At 39.2% G+C, this 13,821-nt stretch overlaps 1 protein-coding gene across 5 annotated transcripts; it reads right to left on the bottom strand.

The window, feature by feature from the left end:
* Positions 1–3,407: 3,407 nt before the first annotated feature.
* Positions 3,408–9,912, bottom strand: LOC133546811 (gastrula zinc finger protein XlCGF17.1-like). 5 transcript variants are annotated; one of them, XM_061892637.1, is made up of 4 exons: positions 9,429–9,912; positions 5,432–5,505; positions 5,105–5,189; positions 3,408–5,031 (listed from the first exon to the last, which is right to left on the bottom strand). In XM_061892637.1, exons 1-4 carry the CDS (start codon positions 9,613–9,615, stop codon positions 4,880–4,882), a joined length of 498 nt encoding a protein of 165 aa, XP_061748621.1. In that variant the 5' UTR covers positions 9,616–9,912; the 3' UTR covers positions 3,408–4,879. The 5 variants fall into 4 exon arrangements, with proteins under 5 accessions (XP_061748621.1, XP_061748619.1, XP_061748618.1 ...); XM_061892634.1 differs by having other exon boundaries at positions 5,105–5,505; XM_061892635.1 differs by having other exon boundaries at positions 3,408–5,189.
* Positions 9,913–13,821: the final 3,909 nt, after the last annotated feature.

Genomic DNA, 13,821 nt, shown 5'->3' on the forward strand with positions numbered 1-13,821 from the left:
ATAATAAATATAAATCGTTTGAGGTGCTTACTATGAGGTCTGTCACACCGCTGCCTCTACACCTGGCTGTTATCTACCGCCCCCCAGGGCCCTATTCGGACTTTATCAATGAATTCTCAGAGTTCGTTGCTGATCTAGTGACACACGCCGATAATATAATCATAATGGGGGACTTTAATATCCATATGAATACCCCATCGGACCCACCGTGCGTAGCGCTCCAGACTATAATTGATAGCCGTGGTCTCACACAAATAATAAATGAACCCACGCATCGCAACGGTAATACGATAGACCTAGTGCTTGTCAGGGGTATCACCGCTTCCAAAGTTACGATACTCCCGTATACTAAAGTATTGTCCGATCATTACCTTCTAAAATTCGAGGTTCAGACGCATGTTTGTCAAACTAATAATAATAATAACTGCTATAGCAGCCGCAACATTAATACGGCCACAACGACAACTCTTGCTGACCTACTGCCCTCGGTAATGGCACCATTCCCAAAGTATGTGGGCTCTATTGATAACCTCACTAACAACTTTAACGACGCCCTGCGCGAAACCATTGATAACATAGCACCGCTAAAGTTAAAAAAGGCTCCAAAAAAGCGTACCCCGTGGTTTACAGAAGAAACTAGAGCTCAGAAATTATTATGCAGAAAGCTGGAACGCAAATGGCGCACGACTAAACTTGAGGTGCACCATCAAGCATGGAGTGATGGTTTAATAACTTATAAACGCATGCTTACCTTAGCTAAAGCTAAATATTACTCAAATCTCATCCACCGTAATAAAAACGATCCTAAATTTTTGTTTAGTACGGTAGCATCGCTAACCCAACAAGGGACTCCTTCCAGTACCTCCACCCACTCAGCTGATGAATTTATGCAATTCTTTAGTAAGAAAATTGAAGTCATTAGAAAGGAGATTAAAGACAATGCGTCCCAGCTACAACGGGGTTCTATTAACACTGACACGATGGTATATACGGCGGATACTGCCCTCCAAAATAGTTTCTCTCGTTTTGAGGAAATAACATTAAAGGAATTGTTACAACGTGTAAATGGAATAAAACAGACAACATGTTTACTTGACCATCTTCCTGGGAAACTGATCAAGGAGCTCTTTGTATTATTAGGTCCATCAGTGCTAAATATTATAAACTTATCACTCTCCTCGGGCACTGTTCCCCTAGCATTCAAAAAAGCGGTTATTCATCCTCTTCTTAAAAGACCTAACCTCGATCCTGACCTCATGGTAAACTACCGACCGGTGTCTCACCTTCCCTTTATTTCAAAAATCCTTGAAAAAATTGTTGCGGAGCAGTTAAATGAACACTTAGCGTCTAGCAATCTATGTGAAACCTTTCAATCCGGTTTCAGGGCAAATCACTCGACGGAGACAGCCCTCGCAAAAATGACTAATGATCTATTGCTAACGATGGATTTTGATGCGTCATCTATGTTGCTGCTCCTCGATCTTAGCGCTGCTTTCGATACTGTCGATCATAATATTTTATTAGAACGTATCAAAACACGAATTGGTATGTCAGACTTAGCCCTGTCTTGGTTTAACTCTTATCTTACTGATAGGATGCAGTGCGTCTCCTATAACAATGTGACCTCGGACTACGTTAAGGTAACGTGTGGAGTTCCCCAGGGTTCGGTCCTTGGCCCTGCACTCTTCAGCATCTACATGCTGCCGCTAGGTGACATCATACGCAAATACGGTGTTAGCTTTCACTGTTATGCTGATGACACCCAACTCTACATGCCCCTAAAGCTGACCAACACGCCGGATTGTAGTCAGCTGGAGGCGTGTCTTAATGAAATTAATTTAATAATACAACTTTAACATTTGACAACCAAATAATTAAACAAGGCGACACGGTAAAGAATCTGGGTATTATCTTCGACCCAACTCTCTCCTTTGAGCCACACATTAAAAGCGTTACTAAAACGGCCTTCTTTCATCTCCGTAATATCGCTAAAATTCGCTCCATTCTGTCCACTAAAGACGCTGAGCTCATTATCCATGCGTTTGTTACGTCTCGCCTCGACTACTGTAACGTATTATTTTCGGGTCTCCCCATGTCTAGCATTAAAAGATTACAGTTGGTACAAAATGCGGCTGCTAGACTTTTGACAAGAACAAGAAAGTTTGATCACATTACGCCTGTACTGTATATACCTTTATATACATATATACATACATATATACCTATACTGTATATACCTTTATATACATATATACATACATATATACCTATACTGGCTCACCTGCACTGGCCTCCTGTGCACTTAAGATGTGACTTTAAGGTTTTACTACTTACGTATAAAATACTACACGGTCTAGCTCCATCCTATCTTGCCGATTGTATTGTACCATACGTCCCGGCAAGAAATCTGCGTTCAAAGGACTCCGGCTTATTAGTGATTCCCAAAGCCCCAAAAAAGTCTGCGGGCTATAGAGCGTTTTATTTTCGGGCTCCAGTACTCTGGAATGCCCTCCCGGTAAAGGTTTGAGATGCCACCTCAGTAGAAACATTTAAGTCTCACCTTAAAACTCATTTGTATACTCTAGCCTTTAAATAGACTCCCTTTTTAGACCAGTTGATCTGCCGTTTCTTTTCTTTTTCTCCTATGTCCCACTCTCCCTTGTGGAGAGGGTCCGGTCCGATCCGGTGGCCATGTACTGCTTGCCTCCGCTTGGGATGGTTTCCTGCTGGCTCCGCTGTGAACGGGACTCTTGCTGCTGTGTTGGATCCGCTTTGGACTGGACTCTCGCGACGGTGCTGGATCCATTGTGGATTGAACTTTCACAGTATCATGTTAGACCCGCTCGACATCCATTGCTTTCCTCCTCTCTAAGGTTCTCATAGTCATCATTGTCACCGACGTCCCACTGGGTGTGAGTTTTCCTTGCCCTTATGTGGGCCTACCGAGGATGTCGTAGTGGTTTGTGCAGCCCTTTGAGACACTAGTGATTTAGGGCTATATAAATAAACATTGATTGATTGATTGATATGTATATCATATAAAGGTGCTAATCCATTGGATGATTAATAATTAGAAATAAAATATGTCACACTTCAATATTTCAAACACCTATAAAAACACTATTATGAATAAGTCTAATATTGTATGATGAATATATATACACTTACATTTTTTTAATGTATGTAAAATATGTTTTGTACTGATTACTCTCACCTTTTCAGTCAAATTGTTCTGTTCAATTTTTAATAAAAGTACACAATGTTGCAAATTAATGCATGTACTTGAGTAAGAAAAAACACTTATACAAAATATCTAATCCATAAATGTAGAAGCATATTAAACAGATTGTTGGACAAACAACAATGTCACACATGTTATATGTGCTGATGTTGTTAGAAAGTCAAAATGAAAGTCTGGACAGTTTATTTCAAATCCTGCAGTTTCATTTGCTGCTGCTGTTCTCACCAGCACACTTGTGTTTCTTACACTGGTACTTAGAAGACAATCTTTCACCACACACACTGCAACTCAACACTTTCTCTCCTGGGTGTCTTCTCATGTGTGCTACAAGGGTTGATCGGTCACAAAAGCTTCTGTTGCAGATTGAACAGGAAAAAGGTTTTTCACCAGTGTGTGTTCTCATGTGTCTTTTCAAACTCAGACTTTGTGTAAAACCTTTACCACAGATTGAACAGGAAAAAGGTTTTTCACCAGTGTGTGTTCTCATGTGTCTTACAAGGGTTGATTGTCGACTAAAGCTTCTGTTGCAGATTGAACAGGAATGTGATTTTTCACAAGTGTGTGTTTTCATGTGTACTTTCACATCTGTACTATGTGTAAAACCTTTATCACGGATTGAACAGGAAAAAGGTTTTTCACCAGTGTGTCTTCTCATGTGTCTTTTCAAACTCAGACTTTGTGTAAAACCTTTACCACAGATTGAACAGGAAAATGGTTTTTCACCAGTGTGTCTTCTCATGTGTCTTTTCAAACTCAGACTTTGTGTAAAACCTTTACCACAGATTGAACAGGAAAAAGGTTTTTCACCAGTGTGTGTTCTCCTGTGCACTTTCAAATATCCCTTCCTTGCGAAAGATAAGCGACAGATTGAACAAATAAAAGGTTTTTCACCAGTGTGTGTTCTCATGTGTACTTTAAAATCTGGCCTCTGAGTAAAATCTTTACCGCAGATTGAACATGAAAAAGGTTTTTCTCCAGTGTGTGTTCTCATGTGTCTTTTCAGACGACAATGGTATTTAAAAGTTTTGTGACAGTGAGAACATTTGAAGTGAGTGTTGTCAGTGTGACATGTCTTATCATCTTTAGAGTCTTCATCATCAGTGTCAGGAGAGTGTGACGTTGTGTCCTCACTATCTGATAGTGGAGCTAAGAGCTTGTCTGCTTGTGATCCTCCACAGTGGTCTCCATCAGCTTCTGTTGTCATGTGTTGTGTTGAGCTGCTGCTTGGAGGCTCCCCCCCTCCCCTCTCCTCACTTTCACCTTTCACCTCATCATCTTCACTCTTCACAGGGACACCAGTCACTGGGAACTCCTCCAACCATTAAGGCTGACTGATGCCCTCTTCCTCCTCTTCCTCTCTAATGTGCGGCGCCTCTTGGTCCTCCTCTTCCTCTTTAAAGTAGGGGGTCAGTGGGTCCTCCTCTTCCTCTTTAATCTGAGGGGTCAGCGGGATCTCTTGCTCCGATTGTAGCTGAGATAGGCGCCTGCGCCCCCCGCGACCCTGAAAGAGAATAAGCGGTAGTAAATGGATGGATGGGTCAGCGTGTTCTCTTGCTTCGTAAAGTGAGGGGTCAGTGGATCATCTTCTTCCTTTTCAATGTGAGGGGTCAGCGTGTGGGCTTCACAGTGGCAGAGGGGTTAGTGAGTTTGCCTCACAATACGAAGGTCCTGTAGTCCTGGGTTCAATTCCAGACTGAGGATCTTTCTGTGTAGAGTTTGCATGTTCTCCCCGTGAATGCGTGGGTTCCCTCCGGATACTCCGGCTTCCTCCCACTTCCAAAGACATGCACCTGGGGATAGGTTGATTGGCAACACTAAATTGGCCCTAGTGTGTGAATGTGAGTGTGAATGTTGTCTGTCTACCTGCGATGAGGTGGCGACTTGTCCGGGGTGTACCCCGCCTTTTGCCTGATTGTAGCTGAGATAGGCGCCTGCGCCCCCCGCGACCCTGAAAGAGAATAAGCGGTAGAAAATGGATGGATTGGTCAGCGTGTTCTCTCGCTCCTTAAAGGGAGGGGTCAGTGGGTCCTCCTCTTCCTTTTTGATGTGTAAGATCAGTGGGTCCTCCGCTTGCCCTTTAATGTGAAGGGTCAGTTTAACATTATGGGTCTGTGGCGTCTCGTCTTCCTCTTTAATGTGGGGGGACTGTGGCTCCTCTCCTCCCTCTTTGATGTGTTGGGACTGTGGTACCTCTTCTTCCTTGTGTATGTGGGGGGACTGTGGTTCCTTCTCCTGCTCATGAGGTAGATGTTCTTCATCGAGGTCTGCGGGACAGGAGAAAACAAACATTCTTGATAAAAGTCCAGCTTTTCTCAGTCACATGAGACATTGTCCTGCACCAACATATGATCTCACAATCTCATCAGTTTCCCCTCACAGCAGTCAGGGTACTTCCAGCTGACACATGAAGAAGACCTTCAGGGGAATGCCTTTTCAGGCCAACATCCAATCCATCTTATTCATATAAAAACATCCTAAAAGTCATTCCTGCAATCCTTAATGGTAGACGCCATACGTGAAAGTGTGCTGTTCTCCCTCTGAATAAGTCATACACACACAGGAAATAATGTACCACATGCCAGCCTCCACGCAGTAGTACTAGTGATGAGCTCCCCCTGCTGGTGGACAATAATTAGTCATTTTCACATTCATCTTTAGAGACATGTCTGTTATAAAAGAAGCATGAGCACAGTCAACATGTTGGCCAAAAAAGATGACATCTGTGTTGCTTTCATTTAGATCAGGGGTGCCCACACTTTTTCTGCAGGCGAGCTACTTTTCAATTGACCAACTCGAGGGGATCTACCTCATTTATATATATCATTTATATTTATTTATTTATGAAAGAGACATTTTTGTAAACAAGTTAAATGTGTTTAATGATAATACAAGCATGTGTAACACATATAGATGTCTTTCTTTCACAAAGACAAGAATATAAGTTGGTGTATTACCTGATTCTGATGACTTGCATTGATTGGAATTAGACAGTAATGATGATAACGCCCACATTTTCAAATGGAGGAGAAAAAAAGTTGTCCTTTCTGTACAATACCACATGAAAGTGATTGGTTTTTGGCATCTAATTCATCCAGCTTCCATACACTTTACAAGAAAAACATTGGCGGCAAATTCCGTAGCTTGCTTGATTGACATTCACGGCACCCGAGGGTCTTGTGAGATGACGCTGGCTGCTGCCAGTTCATTATTATGAAAAAATGACAGAGAGGAAGGCGAGAAACACTTTTTATTTCAACAGACTTTCGCGCCGTCCCTTCCGTCAAAACTCTAAAGGCCGACTGCACATTTCCTATCTTCACAATAATAGCCCTGCTTCATGCTGCCTGCGCTAACTAAATACAGAGTCTCGGAAAGCTGGCGTGCACAAGTGATGTGCACGCCAGCTTTCTGAGGGATCGCTTGTGCACGCCAGTTTTCCGAGACTCTGTATTTAGTTAGCGCAGGCAGCATGAAGCAGGGCTATTATTGTGAAGATAGGAAATGTGCAGTCGGCCTTTAGAGTTTTGACGGGAGGTACGGCGCGAGAGTCTGTTGAAATAAAAAGTGTTTCTCACCTTCCTCTCGGTCATATTTTCATAATAATGATCTTGCAGCAGCCAGCGTCATCTCACAAGACCCTCCGGTACCGTGAATGTCATTTAAGTGACGTCTTGGTGAAGATTGATGATCACTAATTTTTAGGTTTATCTTTTTTAAAAGCCTGGCTGGAGATCGACTGACACACCCCCCGCGGTCGACTGGTAGCTCGCGATCGACGTAATGGGCACCCCTGATTTAGATAGTGTCACCACAGTTAAACTGGGATGAAGTAATCAGATTACTGACTACACCTTCAAAAGATAACTTGTTTATCTTATTAATAATAGTAATAATGGATTACATTAATTTAGTGCGTTTCTGGACACTCAAATTGCGTTAGAGTGAGAACTGAGAAGGCATCATTCATGCAGTCCACACATTCAATGTAGTACGCTACATTTAATTATAATAATGATAATAATAATAATAATAAGTAGATGAAACAATTCCTGAAGGAATTGTGTGTGAATGCACCAATACTGAAGTTGAACTGAAATGCTGACAGAATGTAGTATGAATGTAAGAATAGTTTGAATGTTGGAATGGTTTAAATGTTGAAGAGTTGGAATTTCCAGGAAAACTGTAATTTGGTTTAAAACTTGGGAACATGTTATTTTGAATGTCCAGGACGAGTGGAATATGTTGATGTTGGAATGGTTTGAATAGGTTCATATCAATGGTAACTTCCTGGAAATTTGGGAATTTTGGGAAAAGTGGGATTTTTGGGGAAAACTGTGAATGTTCTGAACAGTGAGTGTTGGACTTTTTCAAATCGGTCGAGAAATGTTGAAGTAGTAACAATTTTAATTGAGAAATGGTATTATGAAATTCCTGGAATTTTCTGAAAACCTGGAATTTTTCCAAGTTCGAAAAACAACATTTTTTTTTTCCTGATTGACGATGGATCGGTTGAAAAATGTGGAAGGACTTGTCGCCAGAAAAAAGGGTCAAGAAAGGGTTTGAAAAATTTGAATTCCTGGAATTTTTTTGAACTTGGAAAAATAATAGATTGAATGTCCAGGATTAGTGGAATATGTTGAAAGTGGAATGGTTTGAATCAGTTGAAACATGTGTAAATGGTTGAAGTTTGAAAACATGCCAATTGATTTTAAATAGGAAATATTATTAAGCAATTATTTATTCTTGTTTCAAGCTAGTTTAGTGGCTAGCTTAGCAATTAGCCTGCCCGTCCTTTGTGTGTAACATGTTTAGCCTTTTTCTACTTTCCTTCAGTGATAATAATACATGTAAGATATGTATTTGCTGCAATGGAGGATGGTGGAACGTGTGATGTAAGAAGATAAAGTTAGCTGTCATGACAACTAATTCCTCTGGTTGGCCAACTGAACATCAAAAATACAAATCAGTGGTTAAAAATGTGGATGTTTGGGGTCTTTGTGAGTGGAAACTATTGTATTATGTCCCATACTAAATCAGAGTTTTAAGGTTTAATAAACATAATGGCCTAGTAGTACGACGTTTAGTTTCTACACAGTTTGGGGATTATAAGTATGGAAGTAAAAATGCATCTGTTGTTTTGTGTCAGTTTTGTTCAAGTAAACTCCTATTTGTTAAACCTTTGTACAAGTTTAAAACGATCGCAATGCTATTTTTTGTTAGCCTGTCAATGTGGTCGTCCATTGTATGATAGCATTAAGCTAGCGCCGCAAAAGCCAACTTTTATCCTGTATGGTTGTATTGTGATGTGTCTTCTTCCATCCATCCATCCATTTTCTACCTCAAGTTGAAAAACTTGTTTAAAAAACACCCGAATGGTGTTACCATTTAGTGGTCAATTGCACGGAATATGTACTGTACTGTGCAATCTACTAATCAAAGTCTCAATCAATCAATCAAACAGGGGGGCGGAAGGCGGTGTACACCCTGGAAAATTCCATAAAACCTTTAAACTATTTTTAAAATGTTATCTTAATAAAAATGTATCCTCCAGTTTGTGGCTATTATAAGGCATATTTCCTGAGGATATGCATTTTTACAGCATGTTTTAAAGAGATAGCATTCTGGGTATATTATATTGATCAACTAATTCTCGTTTAGGGGGCTTAGTGAGCGGATTAGAGGTGCTCCCATTGACTCCATTGTTAGAATTAGGATAGTTAAGGTGTTGCTAACATTTGTTTAGGAATTAGAATACATAAAAAAATAAAAACATGTTATTGTGTTACATTAGGGGTGTGAAAGGTAGGCAAAGTTAAAACAAAAATCAGATCCCCTTTGAGATGTTTTCTACATCCTGTGAACGGGCTGATGCTGTGGTGAAAGTGAGAAAAAAAATACATGTCGGGAAAATGCAAATTTCAGCAAAAAATGTCTGGGAAACTTTTTAAAACTTGGTCAAAGATTGTTGGCGGTAAACCTAGAGAGGCATGTGTGTGTTATAAGATGATGTTAGAATTAGCTTTATTATTTAGGTTTAGGGGGCCCCGTCATGGGGGCCGCCCCCGGCCCAGCTCTGACTTGTTCCACCATTGGTCATTGTGATTATATTATATATTCCAAATGTCACGTTCTTGTTATTAATCAAATATAAAGTTAGTAAAAATGTGAGAGTAAGAAGTCAACAAACCTGTTCTGTGTAACACAACTTGATGTTTCTTGAAAACAGCGTCCAGTAGTTGATAGTTGTCCTCCTTTGTTCTAGAAAGTTCCGCCTCGTATTCTGCTATCGTTCTTTCTAACACTACAAATATTTCTTCAACGGCAGCAGTTAGTCGCTGATCCACCAACGCTCTCAACATTTGTAATGTAGACATTTTCACACAATCACAACACTTTACTCTCACACTTGATCTCTACTTAGTGATGTGTTGATAACTTCTGTGTCTTCTGTTAGCAGCTAACAAGCTAAGCTAACTAGCCAGCTAAGCTAACTAACAAGCAAAGATAGCACGAGAAGCGGCACAGTGCTTCTAGCGCATAGAGACCACTTTATCCTTAAATCAAGAATCAAAGATGTATTTTATACGACGTAAATATTTCAAACTGGAGAACAAATAATAAGACTGACTTATTAGCGTCCAGCTCACGTCTTTCTGTGTCGATGTGCTTTCACGACAGTTAGCACACTTGACGTTACAAGGCAGTACTGCTCTTCTTCTTCTTCTTCTTCTTTTGTTTTTATGGCGGTTGGCAAGCAACCTTGTGGTGTGCATTAGCGCCACCTACTGTAATGGAGTGTGGACCGAGGTGGATCCCTACTCTATATTCTTTTACTTAACCCAGTGTTTTTTAAATATGTGTATATTGCTTTATATCCTATGTTTTCTGAATGCAATCCTAATATACCCCCCACTTCTAACCTAATATTTTCTTTTGCTAACTTATTTTCCAGTATTTCTCTTTCTCTATTATATTTCCTACATTGTATTAAGACATGGTCGACATTTTCTATCTGGTGGCAAAAATCACACAGTCCTGTATTATGTTTGCCTATCAATTTTAGTGAACTATTTAGATATGTATGTCCTAATCTCATTCTAGTAATAATGTCTTCTTCTTTCCTATTTCTATTCCTCCTCTCATGACACCTACTTTCCTCTGGACTTTGTAAAACTCTCTACCTTTTGTTTCCTTATTCCAATTATCCTGCCACTTTTTATTGTGTTCTATCTTAATTATGCTCTTCACTTCTTCTTTACTGTGCTTAATCTCCATGTTTACTTCTGTTTTAGTGCTTGCTTGTTTTGCGTATCTATCAGCTAACTCATTTCCCTCAACTCCTACATGAGCAGGAACCCAGAGAAATGTTACCACACCTCCCGCTTTATTTATCCTGTAGATTGCCTGAACTATTTCATAAACTATATCTTGTCTTGTTTCTGATGTTATGTTTTTTATGCTCGTCAAAGCACTGCTGGAGTCCGAGCACACGACTACTTTCCTAGCTTTGTTTTCCTCTATCCAGTTAACTGCCATATAAATTGCTACCAATTCCCCCGTAAAAACAGATAGTTTATCACTAATTCTTTTATTCAACACTATATTTCCTTGTGGGATAACTGCAGCAGCTCCTACTTTACTATTTATAGTTTTTGATGCATCTGTGTATATCATAATATTATCAAAAAACATTTCCTCAATCCGTTGTTCTATTTGGTAACTATTTAAATGTCTATTCTTCAGTAATTGCATGTTTACCTTTGGGTTGTCATACATCCACGGTGGTATTGCAGGAATTGGTACTGTAGGGCTAACTTTAATATTGTCAATTTGTGCTCTGTTACATATATCTCCTATTATCCACCCAAAACTATTCATTTTTTTCTTCTCTTTTTCTTGGCAGTTTATTAGCACTTGACGGGTTGGATGTCCTTGCTTGGATCCTTTTAAGTTTGCCCAATAAACTGCTGAGAGTTGATCTCTCCTCATGTCCAAAGGTTTTTCATTCATTTCTACTTGTAATGCTGCCACTGGAGTAGATTTAGTAGTTCCACAACATAATCTTAACGCCTGCGACTATTTTCTCAAGTAGAGTTTTTGAAGCAGATTGATAAATAATGCATCCGTAGTCGATAACAGATGGAATTAAAGTGATATATATTGTTTTCAATGTCAACCTATCAGCCCCCCAATCTTTACCCCTCAAAGCCCTCATTATATTTAACACCTTTTTACTTTTCTCCACTATTTTGCTGATGTGGGTTGACCAGTTTATATTTTTATCAAAACCATATTCCTAAATATTTAAATACTTGTACCTTTTCTATGTTTTCTCCATAGAGTTTTATTTGGAGCTTGTTTTGTACTTTCCTCTTCGTAAAATGTATGACTTTTGTCTTTCCAACAGAGAATCTTAAACCCCAAGCCGTTCCCCAGTCTTGAATATTATTTACCGCTTTTTGAATCTTCTTTTCTATATGATTTGTATTTCTACCTCTCTTCCACATCACTCCATCATCACAAACAATGCCACCTCCACTAACCCTTCCACTTCACTAAAAACTTCATTTATCATGATGGAAAATAGTACTGGACTTATTATACTCCCTTGTGGGGTCCCATTTTCCACTTTCGATTCTCTGCTATATTCATTCTCTATTTTTACTAATATGTGTCTACTTGTTAAGAAGTCTTTTATCCATCTGTACATTCTTCTTCTAATCCCAATCTTATTTAGTTTCATCAGCAACCCCTGTTTCCACAACATATCATACGCTTTCTCTATGTCAAAATATACCGCAATTATACTTTCTTTATTTATTTGTCCCTTTCTAATTTCCTCTTCCAGCTGCACTGCTGGGTCATTTGTGCTTCTTGCTTTGCGAAAACCACTTTGGTAGTTTTTTATCATTTCTTTTGACTCTAAATAATATATTAATCTTTCATTAATCATTTTTTCCATTACTTTGCCCAAATTTGAGGTCAATGCTATCGGCCTATAATTTCCTGCCTCTTCCGGATCTTTCCCTGGCTTGCATATTGGAATTATTACAGCTGTTTTCCACTCAGCTGCTAATTTTCCTTCTTCATATATTCTATTATATAATTTCAAGACCACTTCTTTGCCGATGCTACCTAAATTTTTGATCATTTGATAACTCACCAGGTCTTTCCCTGGCGTCGTATTTTTAACTTTTTTTAAAATTGGAACCATTTCATCCAAAGAAAATGTCATATTCATAGTGTTGGTAAAACTATTATCGTTGTCTTCCTTCATATCCTCAATATTTAAACTAATTGTTTCTTCTCTCTTTTGTTTTTCTACATTTCTCAAATGATCATTACTGTGCACTTTAACAAAGGTTTTTGCTAAAAGTTCTGCTTTTTCTTTATTTCCTCCCACACTCCGCGTTCCATCTTTCATCACATGATTTTTATGTTCTTTTCTGAGCCCTGACATTCTCTTGATCATTCCCCACACTTGGCTTAAAGGAGTAGTTCTATTTAGTGTTTCACAAAAAGTTCTCCAATGGTGTTTTCTTGTTTTTTTTTAATAACATACCTTACTCTAGCTTGATGCCTCTTATATTGGATCATGTCTTGGAAATGATGTGTTCTTCTCAATATTCTAAATGCTCTATTCCGTTCTTGTATTGCATCTGTGCACTCTTGTGTCCACCACGGCACTATCTTCCTTCTTCTCCCTATACTATTCCTTGGTATGCTCTGTTCGGCTGCTTCTATTATGCACCCCGTAATATCTGTATTTAATTGTTCAATATCTTGATTTATATCTACTTCCTTTAAAGTTATGTCGGTAATTTCCCTAAATTTCCCCCAGTCACCATGATTATACTTCCATCTTCCTTCTATCCTAGTGCTTTCTGTCCTATGATTTATGTTTATGTGAATGAAGATTGGATAGTGATCACTTCCCATTGTGCTGTATTTATTTACTTCCCACTCCACCTTTCCTGCCAACCCTTGTGACACTAGTGTTAAATCTATTGCTGTTTCTTTACCCGTGACGACATCTAACCTTGTTCCCCACCCATCATTCACACACACCACTTCTTTTTCCTCCAAAAGTGCTTCCAATGTATCCCCATTCCAGTCATCCCTTTCACCCCACATTGTGCTATGTGCATTAAAGTCACCACACCAAATAATATTGCCACTCCAGTGCTCCATTATTGTTTCTAGTTGGTGAATTTCTAATTCCTTGCATGGATTATAGAAGTTTAGTACTTTGTATCTTTCTTTATTATTCCATACTTCTACTCCTACTATCTCTAGTTCTTGTTTTACTTTTAATATTGAATAATGCATATCTTCCTTAATAAATATGGCACATCCTTCTCCTTGCCCATCATTCCTATCTTTACGTATCGTTATATATCCTTTTATTATAAAGTTTAATTTTGGCTTCAGCCATGTTTCTTGAATACATATTATATGTGGTTTATTTTTCATAATATATCCCTTTAATTCCTGTCCATTGGCTATCAAACTTCTGGCATTCCACTGAACAATGAACATGGCGTTGGATTGTGGTCACATGACTCGGTCTCGTCTACTCT

The sequence above is a fragment of the Nerophis ophidion genome, unplaced genomic scaffold (assembly GCF_033978795.1).
Source record: "Nerophis ophidion isolate RoL-2023_Sa unplaced genomic scaffold, RoL_Noph_v1.0 HiC_scaffold_44, whole genome shotgun sequence".
NCBI classification, from domain to species: domain Eukaryota; kingdom Metazoa; phylum Chordata; class Actinopteri; order Syngnathiformes; family Syngnathidae; genus Nerophis; species Nerophis ophidion.